At 44.3% G+C, this 18,450-nt stretch overlaps 1 protein-coding gene across 2 annotated transcripts in view; it reads left to right on the top strand.

The window, feature by feature from the left end:
- Positions 1–1,406: 1,406 nt before the first annotated feature.
- The window catches only part of SAXO1 (stabilizer of axonemal microtubules 1), a 95,617-nt gene continuing 78,573 nt past the window's right edge, over positions 1,407–18,450 (top strand). The window contains exon 1 of one of the 2 annotated variants that reach the window (XM_077765068.1): positions 1,407–1,727. In XM_077765068.1, coding sequence (XP_077621194.1) covers positions 1,681–1,727 — 47 coding nt within the window. In that variant the 5' untranslated portion in view covers positions 1,407–1,680. Of the gene's footprint in view, positions 1,728–1,986; positions 2,043–18,450 lie in introns of those variants that run through there. The other variant, XM_077765069.1, reaches the window with a different exon arrangement.

Raw genomic sequence — 18,450 nt, 5'->3', positions numbered from 1 at the left:
TTTGCTGCCCTGCCTTCTGGAGCCCAAGGTGGAAGAAAGTAAACTAAAAAAACTCAGAATATTAAGTGGCCTGCAGTTGAAGATGCTCTGACGCATGCACTAGAATGAATGGGAAGAGTCAGCAAGCATGGAAAAAAACAACAACATAGGACTGTCCATACCCAAAACTCCCATTTCCCATAACCAGGAAGCCATGATGTCTGTTTCCAAACAACTCAGCCTGGCCGTGTCTCCTGAGCTTGCCTCACGACCAGGGTCACCTGGCTTCCCGCTGGAACTAGAGTCCCAGACTGGAGATTTTGATGCAGGCGGCTTCTGGGTAGATCTGTAGGGATTCTCAGGATCAGGTGAGCTGAAGAAACACGGTGCTCGAGGAAGGTCATTAGAGGCCCAAAGAACCTTCACAGCTGTGTGGTCCCTGGCCCAGCGGCGTCAGCAACACTCAGGAGCTTGTTAGACTTACACATTCTCTACTCACCCTGGACCTATGGAATCAGAAACTCCAGGGAGGGGAGATGGGATGGAGGTGGGCTGGCGGGGGAAGGGTGCTGGCAATCTGGCTTTTATCAAGCCAGGTGATTCTGATGGCTAAACGTGATCTCTAAAACTGAGAACCATTGCCCAGGCAGGCATTATTACTAGCACCTGGAAAAGTGAGTAAGCACCCACCTGAGTGGTAAAGGCCTAGGCTCCCCTGAAACTGCTTTGTTCTCTAGAGTGCAAAGTCGTTGGGAGGGTGGAGGCAAAGGTATGTGGATTTCTTTAAAAAATTTTTTTTATAGTTTTTTATTTATTTTTGAGACAGAGAGAGACAGAGCATGAGCGGGGAAGGGGCAGAGAGAGAGAGGGAGATATAGAATCTGAAACAGGCTCCAGGCTCTGAGCTGTCAGCACAGAACCCGATGCGGGGCTCTAACCCACAAACTGTGAGATCATGCCCTGAGCCGAAGTCAGACACCCAACTGACTAAGCCACCCAGGCGCCCCAGTATGTGGATTTCTATGAGAAGATCTGGAAATGGTATTTATTTATTTGAGGCCAGCTGAAAGAAGTTAAAGGATGCCTTTTTATAAGGGGCTTCATGGATCTTAGAGATAAAAATGTCACGTAATGCGATCATTGGCGTTTTCGGCCCTTTTGCACACGTGCGCATGGCATTTGCTGATTTGCGCACCTGTGAGTTTTCCAAACACGTCACGACCTTCACCTTTCGGTTGCTTTACGGCCTGATGGAGAGCATTTGTCCCGGGCCCGCTCGGTGAGGTTCTGGGAGCGCCCTGACCTCACAAGCGGCCCTTGTGACTTCACGGCCACGCCGTGGTTCAGCGGCTGTCCCTGGCGACGTCACAGAGGCCCCGCGGGTTCCCTGGCGGCTCAGCTCCCTGGGCGCCGGCGGCTGCTCCAGGGTCGCGTGCGGGGGCCAGGGCTGCGCGTGCAGGGGGGAGGCCACCTGGAGAGGTGCGCAGTGCACACTCCCTTCTGCTCGTGTGTAAGGCCAGCTCCACGAAGGGAACAGACGACCCGACTTGCAAAAGGGCCGCTTACGTTTGCTTCGGAGTAAAATTCAGAACATTTGCCGAGGCCCTCGAGACTTGGCGCGTCCCCTGAGAGGAGGTTGGGGCCCACGAGGCGGCGGCGGCGGCGGCGGGGGATGCTCTGAGCGGACATCCAGGTGTCGGGATGGCCCCGGTGAAGAGGAAGTGCCTCTGCGACCTGTGCACCTGCGGGTAAGCGGGCCGCGCCCGGGCCAAGCGGGATTTTCAGACCCGGAGAGCTAGGCTGAGAGTAAGCCTGTGCCGAGCGATGGAGCGGCACTACGGCGTCGTTGGCCACTTGTCGACATTTTTTTAGGCTGCAATTTTGTCCACTAGCATTCAATGCGGCCGCGTTGACTCGGTCTGGGTGGACGTGGCTGTCCTGGAGCCTTTCAAGGTGTTCCTCCGCCCAGGGCTGCACAGAGATTAAAGCCCGGCAGCGCCCCCCAGTGTGTGCTCCCGTCCCTGCAGCCCGGAAAGTGTCAAAGATGGAAAGCGCCTGGCCAGGTTGGGATGAATCTTGCTGCTTTTGTCCGACTTTTGGAAGGGGGTAGGTGGGGGAAGAGTAGTCCTTTGCTGTATCAGAGTTCCTCTGAGTGAGAAATTATTGCTATTTCGTCAGAGAAGTGTAAGGTATTTGTAAAACCTGTCCCTCCCCGCCCCCCGTACAGAGTTGAACAAGAGTAAGGGAAGGAAATCACTTATGCACTCCTGTGCCGGCCAGTTGCCTTTAGAAGTGTTTTTTTTTTTTTTTAAATTTAAATTTAGAGAAAGAGCAAGAGAGAGAGCACGCAGGAAAGGCAGAGAGAGAGGGAGAGAGAGAGAATCCCAAGCAAGCTCTGCACTGTCAGCACAGAGCCTGAGGCGGCTGGAACTCAGGAACCATGAGATCGTGACCTGAGCAGAAATCAAGAGTGGGACGCTTAACCTTAACCGACTGAGCCACCCAGGGACCCCAAGGCCAGTTGCCTTTAAAGACCAGTCCTGGGTAAAGCTCCGCAGGAGAGAAACTATGGGCTTTCCTTAGAGTTCTGTGGCTGACTCCTCTCTTGTATCTGTGGGGTCTGATAGGCTCCTTCCAGTTGCTTCCCAGGACATCTGGGGAGTTGTTGGGCTAGGGTCCGTGGAGAGGCATCAGATAGAAGGATGGGCCCTAGGGTCTGTTCTCCTGGACTGTGGCTAATTGTGGGCTCTTGGGCAGGTAACAGAATGTCCAGGATTCTCTAAGGATTAAGTGAGATAATATGTGTGAGTCTCCTGCTATTAAATTGTGCTTGATATAGCTTGACGTCTTGAAGTTACAGAAAGTGCTTGCCCACCGCAGGGTGCTACAAGAATGTAAAAGATGGGACTGGTAATTGGGGAAACTAAAGGGAACTCTAAAAACTGGGTTGGAAACCTTATACATATTGGGAATCGATGGATGGCTCTCAGTTTGGGCTGGTCATGAGAGTCACCTGAGAAGCTCTGAAACTGTATCAGTCGCCCAGGCTGTTAAACCATCCTCTTCGAGGATGGGGCTCGCTGGCCGTCTTCAGGTGATTCTGCCCATTTGCTGGGATTGGGAACCACTGGTCTAGATCACATACAAGTATGGGTCTTGCTTTTAAGCATTGGTAAGTGGGCCCAAAGCATTATTTTAGTTGAGGGCCACTTTTCCACATGACGGAGGCAAAACCTCTATGGCTCACTATCCGCTGGGGGTCCTCCACGTCACCTTCCAGCCTCCTCCAGGGATACTGAGATCAGATTGCCATTAGGGTGTAGTCTGCACTGTTGTGGGCATTGGGATTGAAGGCATATTTTCCATCTTTGCACAGCACGTAACTACTTAGGAAGGTAGGCATGCTCATCTAAGAGGTGGAGAGTACACATAGTGACAAGTCCCCCTCCTGTCCCTGTTGTAGGGGAACTGCTTCTCTGGGTTTTCCTAATGACTCTGTGTCTCCTTCATCCTTGCGAGGGGGCCGTTTGCCATCACAGGCGGTCTGTCCTTAGTTCTCTCTGCCTCCTTCTCCTCCTGTATCCACCCCTCCACTCTGTGGTCTCTGGTTTGACTCACGTCTGTCACCTCTCTGCTCTTCTCTGTCTTCTTTCATTTCTCAAAGTAGTTGTTGACCCACATGACTATCTCGTTAACTTCAACAGCCTTCAAGTACTCACTATTTCCCTTCTGTCCCCTACCTGCCCCATTAATGGTGCCAGCAATGTTCCGTGTGCTCTGGGTTTAAACGTCAGAATCTTCTCTTCTCCCTCATCTCCAAGATCTAATTATTTCCAAAGTCTGGTTTCCTCTTCTGTGGTCTTTCTTTAATTGCTCCCCTCCTTTTCACTCCCGTGGCTCCTTCCTAGGGTCTCTCATTTTTACGTTTGGCAACTGATCCTAACACATCTTTCTAACTTTCTCTCCCATGATTGCATTACATAAAGACACTCCTTGAATTGGATAGAGCTTTGTGGCATTTCCTGAGCACAACTCATGACTTACCATCTCTGTTCCACGCTCTTGCCTCCATGTCCTTTCAATGCCTGTGTCCCCTCCTTCTGCTGTGTGACCTTTTAAAGCCCTGTTTTTGTTGCGAGTCTCCATTAACCCAGCCCTGTAGCTTCCCATCAAAGAGTGATGCTTCTCCTTGTGTTCTTGGCTCTAGTTATGAGTCTATATGCTTTATCTGTGCTTACTTGATTGTATACTCCTGGAAAGCAGAGAGCACATTTTCTACTTTTGTGCGCTCTGTAATATTACTAATCTCCATTTGGTAGTCAAACAGCTTTTTGAATGAAGATTTTTTGTTTCTTTGTTAAAGTGATCTGGAATGGATTAGGAAGGCATGATCTACATCTGTACTGTCCGGTAGCATAGCCACCAGTCACAGAGACACTTTCATCAAAATTAATAGCAAAATGAAAACTTCAGTTCCTCACTGCAGTAGCTACACATGTGTCATGGCCACTCTATTGGACAGTGCCGATGGGGGGTCATTTTCATCATCGCAGAAAGTTCACTAGACAGCCTTGATCTAGAGTCTCATTACCTGGAAGTCCTCCTCCTCCTCACCTCCAATTAAATCTCAGAGGTGCGTTGGGATGAAATGAGAAGAATTTATAAGTTTTTCTAAGCTCTAGATGTCCATAACTTTTGACTTTTCCCAGCCCGAGGTTATGGGAAAAAGTAATGAGAAATCTGGAGGAAAAGTCTGTGTGAACAAGAGGCCTACTTGTCAGAGGAGAGAGTCCTTTGGTGGAAGAGGGGATATTGGGGTTCGAGTCACTTGACTTCTCTTGGCTTGGTTTCTTCTAATTTTTAAACCAGACTTAGGGAGATTCTTTGTACTACCAAGGAAGCCCATACCTCTCCCTCTTCTCTCCCACTTCATCTTCCTCGTAATGCTAGATTTATGCAAAGAGCTGTCCTTTCAGCTGTCTTTCTGAAGACTTGGTTCTTGTTAGTGGGAAGACTTGAGATGCACCGGTTGCTGGAGAGGAATGCTTCCTTCCTGCAGAGGCTCTGGGCATCGGCTGTGTTCTTGGAACAACTTCTTACTTTGGCCACAAGATGGCAGCCTTCTCCCAACCATCTCTCCTTAAGCCAGAGCCCAGCCCAAGTGGGAAACAAAAACTTGGACTTCTGGGTTTTCCTTTAGTATAAGTTTTTAAACAGATTCACCATATTGTTTTCTAAAATGAGCAATTAGATTTTAGAGCCCAGTAGAGCTCGGGAGGTGGTATACCTTGAGCAGTAGATCAGATTACAAAGGGATGGTGTTTCAAATCTCTAAATCTAAAGATTCTGACTCCTCGAAACCAAAACCAACACAAAACCCTCTTGATGAACTTTGCTGCTTTTAACAAACCAGACATATTTTACAGCATCAGCTCAGGGCTGTACAACAATCCACTTGACCATCAAAGTCTGGCAAGTGGAATTGTTACAATGAAATGTTATATTCTCTTTTCAATATAATCGGTCCCAAATAAGCCAAAGTATTCATGGGTTGAAGAAATGCAAGAAAGTGAGCAGTTAGACACGTCTTTACTGTCCTATCACTTAATTATCTGGACAACAGAGCTAGATTGGGGGATTCTAGTATAGTGACCCTACTTTTGTGTATGAGAGAATAGTATTTCCAATTACATCTGAATATCATCAGCATTTCATATTATGGAAAAATTGCTACTCTTCAGTTTTCAGTATTATACCACCTTACATTTATGTAGTGTTTAAAAGTTGTAAAAGCAGTTTCTCATACATTATTATCTTCCTGGGGGGGTCCCTTTACATGGGAAGCATTGCTTAGTCTGGAAGTTTGATTCCCTGATCTTAGCCTCTGTCGGTTTACTGAGCTATTCATGTCCCAAAATATTAAATTTGAAACTGGGGTTGGGAGAGGGCTGTAGATGAGGTAAAAATGTCAGATTTTTAAGGTCAAAAGGGATCTTAGTGATCAGTAGCTCTTTAATTTTACAGATAGTGAACTTGAAGCATTGAGATTAATTTTATTGCATAAGAACATATTTTGTGAAGCTTTAGGCACAATTTAGGTTAATCAATGAGATTTTATTCATCTACTGTGTATCAGAGAGTATGCTGACTATTACAGTTCACAGTCTGTGGTCTGTTTTCATGTCACTGGGCTATTTTTGACTATAGATTGTAATATGAAGGCTCCTGTCCAGTCAAGAAATAATATCTGAAGTAAAAGAAAAAAAAAGGTGTAATTCTTAAAGGCTTTTAGTAAAGTAATAAAAATAGCAAAGCTCTCTTTTGAGATTAATGTGTAATAACACTACTTTTTCTGACATTCACATTAAAAAGAGCCAATCAAGGGGTTGATATAGCTTGCTCTATCTGATTATTTTACGGCTTGCACTGTGCTATTTTAAAGACTTTGTGCAATCTTGCAGAAAATTCCAAGACGGGGTAATGTATCATGAAATATTTATGTAACATTGGTAGTATGTGCAGCATTTCATTAAAAAAAACGGTAGTCCCATAGAGGACTCGCGAGTTGTTGAAAAGGATGTGGATTTGGCCCTTTCACAGAGCTCGGGAAGGAAGGTGATCTCAGGGGCAGTCATGTATCTGCAACTTAAATCAGTTATGTTAACCAGGGAGGAACTTGTTATTTTAATTTTGGAAAATATTTTCTTCACATTGATGGAAATTTCCTTAACCTTAGATTTTATTTTCTTAGAGTCTCTGTTACAAATTAAGAGGAAGGAAAAAAAAATCAAGGAATTGGTTTGATATTACATGTTTCAAGAAGAATTCTTGTTTTTAATTTAAATAAAATTGACTTCATAAATTCGGATTAAGAAAAAAGGACAAAGAACAGCTTTTAACAGAAGTTTGCTGGTGACTTTTTATCTTCAGCAAATCCAGATAGAGGAGCCAAGGAAAAAACCCACCCTTTTACTTTAACATTCAGTTATTTCTATTGTAGAATTTGTGCCCTTTGCTCAAAAGGGCCCTTTGCCCTTATGTTACATGCTCTTTAAAAATTATGGTATTTTAGTGATATCAGAATTAATGTTTAGTGTCCATATACACCTTTCATCTTATAAAAGATGAGTTCAATATAAGTATGAATAATTAGTCAAATTTCAGATAGGAAATCAACACAACTTCATAGAATTCAGATTACAGCAGTTAAAATGATCTAGTCAGTTTCATAGTCTATGAATTCATCAGTTTAGTGTTTTGAGCACCCCTGCTCTAATTCCATCTGCTGTGGGCAGTTTTAAACCTCTCTTCCCTTTATTGATATTAAAATATTTTGGACTGACCTTCTGATTTATAGTTCCTTTGGGAAGATGACTTGTCTTCTCAGGGGGAAAAGTAGTGAAGCTTCCAGTGAACAAGACCAATAAAATAAGTGATGTAGGCTTTCAGAGGTGGGAGAGCTCCTGTTGGGAAAGGATAGCAGAAAAGGCTGTAGGAAGGGGAATTACTTGCTTGGGGCATTGGGAAAGAAAGTTGCTTGACTTAGGCTACCCAATTTCAAATCCTGGCTATGCCACTTTGAGCTTGCGCAGGTGGTTTAATCTTTCTGTAGGTGGGAGACTTGCAGGGGGAGGGGGAGAGGGACGGAGAGGAGCACACGCCTGGCACTGAGTGGCGAGCTCTGGAGGAAAACCTTGGGGTAGAACTGCAGAGGCATGGTGGCATAGAGAGGTAGACTCATCATATTCACCTGAGCACTTTAACCCTTGAGAGGGAGGTCATGCCAGAAGTGCCATGGAGGTAATTGCATGGGGCTCTTAAATGCCCAAGAGTGGACCTTGGGCAGCAAAAATAGCCAATGATGGGTCTGAGCAGGTGAGTAGCACAGATGAAACCATCTTCTCTGGGGCACCTGGGTGGCTCTGTCATTGTCCGACTCCTGATTTCTGCGCCAGTCATGATCTCACGGTTGTGCGATTGAGCCGCATGTCCGGCTCTATGCTGAGTGTGGAGCCTGCTTGGGACTCTTTCTCTCCTTCTCTCTCTCTCTCTGACCCTCCCCCACTTATTCTTTCTCTCCCTCTCTGTCTCTGACAAAATAAACAAAAAGTGTTCTCCAAAGTACTCCACAGAGCAGCATCTCCCCCCACCATTAAGATAAATACCCAATATCTGAGTTAGGTCAACTTGAAGTCTGTTGTTTGGTCACAACTCCTGAATGGATGGGTAGTTTGCTAAAAGATATCTTTTTACCTTTAAGTTCCCTTAAAGATACCTTCATTCCATTCTTGTCATTTTTCTTTCTATCTTCAACAGTGTGCTGATGGTTTACTATGAGCGGCAGCAGAATGTGTGAGTTAGGATCGCAGGTCCTGGGCCAGACCACTTGGGTTCAAATCCCAGCCTTTGCACTGTACCAGCTGTGGAACCATTTTACAGCAAAACCTTTGCATCCTCATCTGCAAAATGGGATCATAGAGCCTATCTTGTTGTGAGGATTGAGTCTCAGTATTAAATCTGCAAATAGAATAATGCCTGGGATAAGTAGTGGGGCAAAGATAAGTGTTATTAGGTAAATATAAAGCTGTCAGCCTGTGTTCTAGGTAATGAGGCCCTGAGAGGAGGGAACAAGCTCTCTGCTCCCGTGGAGTGCTCTCACTGTAGGGAAGGGTATTAATTCTGTTTACTGACTGGCAGGTAATGAAAAATACTCTGCAGAGAATTCAAACAGGGTGATGTGTTAAACTGCTTGGGGAATTTGATGAAACTTGGAGCATAGAGTGGGTCTGTGAAGATCTAATCTGCTCCTCACCCAAGTGGGAAGGCCCTCTGCCCTCTCAGGGATGCTTATGGCTTGAGTCAAGCAATGATTATGCTTCCTAAGTTGACATTAACATTAGGGTAAGGTTTCTAATTCAGTTTAGGGATTTCCAAGTCTTAAAAAGAGTACCTTAGGGGTTAAAGGGATCCTCACTGCTTAGCATATGCTACCATTCCATTCTATTCTCTTCCTTACTGGCTCCTTTCAAATAACTTTGAAGCATCTGTGATGGTCTTCAAGAAAAGTGTTTCTAAGTGACTGTTAAGGTAGCCACTTACCTGAATAGATCCATATATTTTGGGTATCCAGAATATCCCAAAGAGCCTCATTCTAATGTTAACAAATAATTCAAGAAAGAAGTTATGGGTTGCCTGGGTGGCTCAGTTGGTTAAGTGTCTGACTTGATTTCAGCTCTGGTCATGATCTTGTGGTTCATGGTTTTGAGCTCCATGTCAGGCTCTGGGCTGACAGTGCAGAGCCTGCTTGGGATTCTCTGTCTCCCTTCTCCCCTTGCACATGCATTCTCTCTCTTCAAATAAATACTTAAACAACCCTTACGTTTCTGCTTATGATCATCAGTTAATTTTAGAAACATTATCCTGTATATGATTATTTTAAAAAATCAAAACTTGCCCCCCTCACTATCCATTTTTTTTCTTCCAAGTAGGATGTAACTTTGTTCTTCAAATGAAGAAAATCTATATATATCTGAATAAGAGCTAAAATGAAAAGCAGAACATTAATTGAATGCCTTGTTCTTCTATCCTGCTTTAAATTAGCAATGTCTGGGACAGAACATGGGACAATGAGTTTAAATGTTTGAATTCTAGTCCTGGCTTTGATTATTAGGTTTGTGAATTCATTCAGTTCTTTAACATCTCTGGATTTTTAAATTTTATCTTATTTTAGAGAGAGTGTGAGCGGGGAAGGGGGACAGAGGAAGAGGGAGTGAGCATGCACAAGAGAATCTTAAGCAGGCTCCATGCTCCATGTGAGCCCCGATGCAGGGCTCAATCTCATGACCCTGGGATCCTGACCTGAGCCAAAATCAAGAGTAGAACGCTCAACTGACTGAGCCACCCATGCTCCCCTAATATCTCTGGACTTTTAAAAATTAGTGATCATCACTTGTCTTTTGTTTTTGTTTTTTTCTTTGAGAATAGCCATCTTGACAATATAAGATGTCATCTTGTGGTTTTAGTTTGAATTCCCCTGATGATTAGTGATATTGAGCTTTTTTTTTTCACGTACTTGTTGTCTACTGGAGTTCTTAGCTCAGTTTTAAACTAAAGTTTTAAATTTTTTAATTTGATTTTTTGCTATTGAGTTATATGAATTCCTTATATTTTAGAGATTAACTCCTTATCACATACATGGCTTGCAAATATTTTCTACCATTGTGTAGGTTGCCTTGATAATTGGTGGGAATGCAAAATGGCACAGCCACCATGGAGGATAGTATTGTGGTCCCTCAAAAAATTTAACATAGAGCTACCATATGATCTAGCCATTCTGGCTCTGGGTATTTATCTAGAAGAATTGATATCACAGTCCTAAAGAGACCTTAGTACTCCCTTGTTCATTGTAGCACTACTCCCAGTAATCAAGCTGTGGAAGAAAACTAAATGTCCAGTGATGGATGGATGGATAAAATGTGGTATACACATACAATGGAATACTATTAAGGTTTTAAAAGGAAGGAAATTCTCCAATATGCGACCTTATGGATAAACCTTAAGGGCGTTATGCTAAGAAAAATAAGCCAGTCACAGAAAGACAAATACAAATGATTCTACTTGAGTTATCTAAAAAATTTATAAAATCGGTGAGTAGAATGCTGGTTGCTAGGGGCTGAGGGGAGGAGTTCAGTTGAGCAAGATGAGTAAGTTCTAGAGATCTGCTGTACAACATTGTACCTATTATCAATACTTATTGTACACTGAGTTTTAAGGGGGTATATCTTGTTTTAAGTGTCATTAACACAATACATAGGTAGTCTAGTCAGTTGGTATTGTAATAGTGTTGTATGGGGACAGATGGTAGGTACACTTGTGATGAGCATAGCTAAATGTATAGACCTGTGGAATCATTATGTTGTGTGCCAACTATACTTCAATTAAAGAAAAAATTCCCACAGGCTCTAAATTTTGAAACTGGATTCTGCTATTTTTAAGACCTATATATCAAAGAGAACTAGGGAGAATGCTTGTCAGCCAGGGTCCAGGCACTATCATACCAACTTCTTAACACACTAATTTACACACAGGCTTTCTTATGTAGCCGAATATACTTAAGACCCGCCTGTACACATGTGACATTCCAGCAATTGCTTTGTGGTCCATGGGAGACAGAGGCCCAGCTTTGGTAGAAAAACAAACAAACAAACAAAAACTCGAGAGAGAAAACTGGTAACTTGAATTTGCAAATAGGTCAAATATCCATTTGCAAATGAGGGGAGTCAAGGTATCTCCAAGAAGTAAGGGGAGGAGGATGTTGAAGATGTATAAAGTGGTCATGATGATGGGTCAATGGAATAAAATATTAAGGATCAAAAAGTGTTCTTACCATAATAAAATTAAAATGAAAGAATTGATGCCCACCAGACAATGAGATAGCCCTCTATTCTCTCTAATGGTGTTTTCTGAGTGCAGTTCATTTTCATTTTGGGGTTTTAAAGGGGTCTGAAGAGATCTTCTAGAGTCTCTATTGGTGAGCCTACAGAAGTGAGGGAAAAGTGGAGGTATGTCACAGAGCTGAGGAGAGACAGATGTTTTCTTAACTTTTCCAAAAATTATTGAATGGCTAGTTAGAGTGAATGTCTTTCTCAGGCCTCATGGATTCTTGGGGATGTGGCTGATCCAGCTTATTCTTGGCACTCTGAATTTGTCTGCATGTCAGCCGTATGTAGCTGCCCAATTCTAACTTTATAGAACTTAACTCTCAGATAACCAAGGAGACTAATTATTGTACTCTTTCCAGATTTCAATAGGAAGAGGGGCTCAGCCTATGACGTGGTTCCTCTGGCATTCAGAGTCCTTTCCCTTGGTCCAGTCAGCTGAGCTCTGAGGCCATGGGGTTGTGCAGACTGGGTGGCTTGGGGAGACGGTTATTCTCAATAATAGGGGTGTGGATAGAAAAAATGAGTGGCCCCTTAGGGATTCTTGCCAAGATAGTCATATAGATAGAGTTGGTGAAAGATGTATTGGATGATAGTGTAATAGGTAGATTCACAGCTCATCGAACAAGCCTGCCTATAGAGCCATCAGTTGACTGGCTTTTTGCCTACTTGGAATGACATCACTAGCACCACGCCACAGGACACCACCATGAACTTTGTCCTGTTCAACATTTTTATCAACACTTGGATGAAGACCTAGAAGTCATCCTTATCAAATATACTGAAAACACAAAGTGGGAAGACTATAGCAAGTGTGGTAGATGACAGAATCAAGATTCAAAATTATCTTGACAGGCTGGAATGCTGGGCCCCGAACCAAGCTGAAACTCAACAAGAGTAAACATGAGGTTCTCCATTTGAGATGAAAAATCAATTAGGCACATTTGTAATGGGAGAGGTTTGTCTTGGCCACAGTTCATGAAAAGGTCTTTGCATTTTGCTTAACCACAAGTTGAATGTGATTTGTGGGTGTGATGTGTCCTCTAAGAAGCATTAACTTGGTTTCAGGCTGAATGGAAGTAGGGTGTGCACGTCAGAAGAAAGAATTACTTTATTGGTCTTGGTCTAGGTCATACCACAACTGAAGGATGCTTTTCCATGTGGACACTTAATTTTTTTTAAAGGATCACCACAAATGACCAGGAGGGCCGGGTTACAATGAGTATGTTCTAGCAGTGAGAAACCTTGAACTTGACAAGATCAAGGGATAGATAGACAGTCAACCAGTAACTGAAAGGCTGAATTCTGCAGAGCAGGAGCTGTACTTGTTCTGGGTCACTGAGAGGGGAGAACTAAGACGACTGAGTGGTCATTTTGTGAAAACCGATGTGGGGTCAGTTCAAATGAATTTTATAGCAGGACCATAGAAACTTGAAGTGTAGACTGCCTTTGGTTCTTGAGCCACGCGTATGCCTGTTGGGATGCCGTGGAAAGAATTCCTGCCTTGGACAGGAGGTTTGACAAAATGATCTCCAGGGTCCCTTTCAACACCGAAAACCCAGATTTCTGGAAAGGGAGAAGCGCATTTATTTTAATATGATGATTGAACTTGAAAGACCATTGCAGAGCAAAGAACTATCGATGCATGTGCTATGAAGGGTAAGCTGAGAGCCATATGTGCCTGAAAAACCCAGGAAGTTAAGAGGGTTCTTAAGGCATTTCTATTTAATGCATAAAGCACATGTGCAGACTTCAGCCTCCTGTCTCTATCCACTGCTCCTCCTGAACCTGTCTTTTCGCTTGGTGCCCTTGCTTTTCTGCAGGCCTTTTAATAGCCTCTGAGTAATGTAGAAAGTGCTTCATCTGTTGCTTCTTACAACTTGCCCCGATAATATCTACATGTAGCTGTGCATGTTTAGGAGGTTTTTGTGGGCTAGCCTGGGATACTAGCCGGCATGTGAAACAGTGCTTTTGCGGGAAATATATTTCAAGCTTCCAGCACCCAGCGTATGGACTTTTGAAACCTGTTGCACTTGGCAGTCGCGAGATGACCCATGATTCTCTTTCCTTATGATATTCTGCTTCATACCACCTTGAAGCCCTTCTAAACCAGGCTTTGAGCTAGAGAGCTCTCCTTGCTCCTTACTGCCAACGTGGCAGTTCCCAAGATTCTGACACTTGATGAATCAAGCCTTCATATTTGTCTTCACCTGCTCTATCTAGAAATGAATTTTATTAAGGTGCTTCTCTAAAAAAGAATTGGAAAAATCTTTTTTTCTTTTTAACGTTTTATTTATTTCTAGGAGAGAGAGAGAGACAGCGTGAGCAGGGGAGGGTCAGAGAGAGAGGGAGTCACAGACTGAAACAGGCTCCAGGCTCTGAGCTGGCAGTCAGCATAGAGCCCGACGCGGGGCCTGAACCCACGAACCGCGAGATCATGACCTAAGCAAAAGTCGGACGCTTAACCGACTAAGCCACCCAGGCGCCCCAGAATTGGAAAAATCTTAACCTCACATCATACAGCACTATAAGGAAGAAAAATCATGGGTGAAAATATGTTTTTTGTCCTAGTAGTGCACTTGCGTGCCTCCTCTAGGTCCCCATCATGTGTGGATTTAGGGTTGCTGTTTTGGTCTCCCTCACTTCTCTAGCTTCTAGTCCCTGTATCAGAAGGTGCAGGAACCTGCTGTGGAAATTTTTACATGATGATGCTGGTACTTAGGAAAGCTCCTAGAATGGTTCTATTATTCAGAATTCCTGGTCCAAGTGACTGAAATAGACCCTGCCTGGCTCAAGCAGGCTTAAACAAATGAAAAGCTATAGGATGGTTCACAGAATTAGTAGGAGGGCTGAAGAAGCCAGGATGGGGGATGGGAAGGGAGAAGAGAAGGCACAGGAGGCTAGAACCACAGCCCCAGTCACTCTCTGGAGACCATCTGGTGAAGATCCTAATGATGCCCCCTTGGTGCTGAGCATGCTGCACCTGCCTTGATGACCACAGGACACAGCCCTGGCCCTGCTGGTGTCCCTGCTCCATGGAATGACTTCTTCACTGTTGTGCCAGCTACTTAGTCTTCTTGCATCACTTGTTGTACATTAAAATCTCTAGATGGGAGCTTCAGATTTGCCAGGACTTGGTCAGATGCTGAGGCCTCACTGTGGAATTGGGGGTTGACGGGGGTGTCTTTCTTACTTTTTGGTTTCTCTAGTGGAAGGTGGGCACTGCCTCTCACAAGATCAACATGGTTGGGAATTCCTCAAATAAAGGAAGGACTTGAGATATTAAGCAGCTAAAAAAATGGCTAAAAATTAGTATGGTTAAACTCTCTTCCTTTATGAAAACAGAAGGCTGAACTTAGGTTGGAGCAGCCTCTCAACTGACTGTGGCACAAGTTGGTGTTTTTGTGTTAGGGACCTGTCCTGTGCGTTGGATGATATTCAGTAAACTTTCTGGCCTCTGATCACTAGATGCCCAAGACAGCCACCCAGTTGTCTGGAAACACTTTTTATTGTCATATTGCCGAATGTCCCCTGGAGAGGAGAAAGTAGACCAAGGCTGAGAATCACTGGGCTAGAGGCTTTCTCAAACGATGGATCATAATTTGATAGCTGTGTAATAATGGCTTTGTCACAAGAATGGATCTTCTACTCTTGTACTTGGAGAGAGACACTTTCCCCATGACCGTGCCCTTCCCCTGAATGCAAAGAAAGGTCTGAAGTTCCAGTGTGTTTAAGCATCAACTGGAGAGCTATTTCATAGATGCAAATCCCTGGGCCATACCCCATATAGTCTGTGGGTCTGAGGTCCAGGAATCTGCAAGTTTTAACAATTAACCCTGGTGATTCTGGTGCAGGTGGGCTATGGACTCTACGTTGAAAACCATGAAGCTACTTCATCGAGTATCAACCACAGAAACTAAAGGCATATGTTTCTTCAGGGAGAAGACCTGTAATTTTAAGGCTTTCAAATCTTCCCAGTCATTGCTGAACAAGAAGCAATGTAAAGATGCAGTCTGTTTTTTAGGAATTTTTTGGCAAGGGTTTGGAACCAGCCTTGACATGTGATGTCGGCATTCACCACCCTCCATTGCCATTAGTGAGAATTGTTCTCTGTTTTGAGCTCTGACTTCTCAATCCTCCTTTGGGAAGGACCTTCACTTCATCCCCTCCCCACCATACGTGTTAGTCAGATCTTACAGGGCGGTTTTCCTGCTTTCTAGTCTCCCTGGTCTATTTTGTGGTCTCCTTCACTGACTCTCTAACCTTCACAGGTGCAGAGAACATGGTCCCTCAGCATCACAGACTCTGCTTCCCTTGCAGCCCCTCAGTGGTGGAAGGCCCCACATTCTAATTGTGTATCGGACAGAGGAGGCATTTGGCAATATATACAACAAAACTGTGGCCCTTGAGGAGTACCTGAGTGCCTCAGTTGGCTGAATGTCTGACTTCAGTTCAGGTCATCATCTTGAGGTTTGTGAGTTCTAGCCCCACGTTGGGTTCTGTGCTGACAGCTTGGAGCCTGGAGCCTGCTTTGGATTCTTTGTCTCCCTCTCTCTCTGCCCCTCCCCTGCTCATGCTCATGCGCGCGCTCTCTCTCTCTCTCTGTCTCTCGAAAATAAACATTAAAAACAACAACAAACTGGCCCTCCTGGTCCTGACACCTCTCTCTCAAGAAGCTTGAAATGGAATCAAGGTTACATTCATTGACAAAGCATTTTGTCATTTTCTACCATGTTTGGGGAGCTTGCTTGAGATACTAGGTTCCGTTTTCATTTCTGTTCTAGTGGGGACTAGTCACAGTGCTACTTCTTTCTTTTTTTCTTAATGTTTGTTTATTTTTGAGAGGGACCTCAAGAGCAGGGATCTGAGAGAGAGGACCTGAAGCAGGCCTTGCACTGACAGCAGAGAGCCCGACATGGGGCTCGAACTCCTGAACTGTGAGATCATGACCTGGGCCAAAGTTGGACACTTAACTGACTGAGCCACCCATGTGCCGCATCACAGTGCTATTTCTGACAGCAGTTACTCTAAATTGCAGATCACGTGGCTTTGACTCAAAGCCTTTGGGACTGTCCACTGATCAAAGAATAAACTACATTTATTCAAGCCTCCCCCCTTCCTTTCCAGCTACTTCCTGCCATGCATCCTATAGTTTAGGTTCCCCAAACTGTACTGACACCCTGTTTACTAACTACTTGGTATGCTAACTGTACTATCCCCCTGTATTCCACACTCACCAGGCCATCCTGCAGACTAATATGCCATACCCTGTTCACACACTGCATGCCTCCCCAATATTTTTCTAAAAGATGAAAATACTTGCTAACGTTATATGTAATCCCCTGATTTAAAAAAAAGTCCAGACTTTATTTCTCTAGAAAAACTAAATGGTGTGACAGCACTGTGCTTGTGTTCCTAAATGGTAAGGGGCTGCTCTTGCCCCAAATGGGACATGTTCCATCCACAGTGACCTTGGATAAAGAAAAGGGGAAATCCCATGAAACTTTACCTTCCTATTCCCCACAAGAGGGCAATATAACCTCTAAAAATGTGAAGGGGACTGAAATTGCCAAAGCTGCTAGCTTGACTTTGCTGCCCAAGCTGTGAAGAACTTAAGGAGGGTCCTACCTGCCTTTTCATCCGAATGGGCGTGTTGCTTACTGTGAACTGCTGTTAGGCACACTTTCACAAACCCCTTTCCTTTGGCCTGGCTTCTCTCCAGCATCTTAATTCCATTCTGAAAGCCAGCTTGCGCTAAATGTGTGCAAGCAGGGCCTCCAGTTAGCTTCTGGGGCCACCTTCGAGCTTAGGTGGAGGCTGTAGAAATTTGGAGGCCTGAGGACGCAGGGTTGTTGCCAGGGAAATGCCTGATTTGTGGAGACAACCTCAAGGCCCAGCATTCCTTGGTGGTACTTCTGGTTGGCACAGAACCTTCCTTTTTGCCAGCACCCCGGGAGGAGAGCGGTCACTGTTGGGCATGCCTTAACACAAACCGGGCCAGCAGAGATTGATGTGTTAGCCCCCAGGCCTATTTGTTAGAATGCAGTGGCGTATCTGCTGAGGGGGGCTACAGACTCAGTTTCACTGGCCAGTGTGTCCTTTCTTCTTAAAAAAGTTAACAGTAGAAGCCAACATATAGTCACCAGTTTTCTCGTCTCAGTTCTGAGCAAGGGGAGTGTTAGGATTTGCATGTTTGGAGGTCCCGGTTGTGATGTTCTGGCTCCTTCTCTTGCAGTAAGGGGCTAGCTGGCTGGAGCACCTTTATCCAGCCTGTTTACAGGGACCGTGCTATGGGTGCCTTGCTTTGTTTGCCTCTCACACTCTGCGCGCCCCTTCCCCCCAAGGTCCATGCCGGATTTACAGACAACACCAACCCTGTATTAGATTGCATTCATGGGTGGCATTTTCTACTTTTGGTCCTGTTGACACCTCAGCTACTTTGGTTTTAATACTTCAGGCCAGAGTATTTTGGGATAGTTAGGGGCAAGGTGCCTTAGCACTTCTACTTCTCCCACCTGAAGAGGTCTCAAAGATTTAAGAAAATGCTAGCTGTTAACCCCCATGTAGCAACTAAGTATAGATAAGTGAAAACCAAGTTGCCAAATCTGACTTTCTCTATTGGTTTTCTTCTCTTTGCTTGCCCTTGGTGAAGAAAACAGATCAACTAGGGACACCTGGGTGGATCAGGTGGTTGCGCATCTGACTCTTGATCTTTGCTCAGGCCTTGATCTCAAGGTCATGAGTTTGAGCTCTGTATTGGGTGTGGAGACTGCTAAAAAAAAAAAAAAAAAAAAAAGAAAAGACAGAGCAACTCATCTTCGCCTACGTTTTTCTCTCTCATTTCCTTTTGCATCCATCCTCAGTGCTGGTAAGATTTGAAATGATTCAGTGAGCTTGTGGAAATATGGAAAATGAGGGAGACAGAGCGTAAATAGTATAATTAGGTCATGGGTTTTTGAAAAATTGGCTTGGGTTGTTACACTTGTAAAATTTTTTTCTGTATCCTTGTGTTGAATAACCTATCCTTATTCCC

This window comes from Crocuta crocuta, unplaced genomic scaffold (genome assembly GCF_008692635.1).
Source record: "Crocuta crocuta isolate KB4526 unplaced genomic scaffold, BGI_CrCroc_1.0 scaffold687, whole genome shotgun sequence".
Classification (NCBI taxonomy): domain Eukaryota; kingdom Metazoa; phylum Chordata; class Mammalia; order Carnivora; family Hyaenidae; genus Crocuta; species Crocuta crocuta.
The sequence above is the reverse complement of the archived record's forward strand: the minus strand, read 5'-3'. Positions and strand labels throughout refer to the sequence as shown.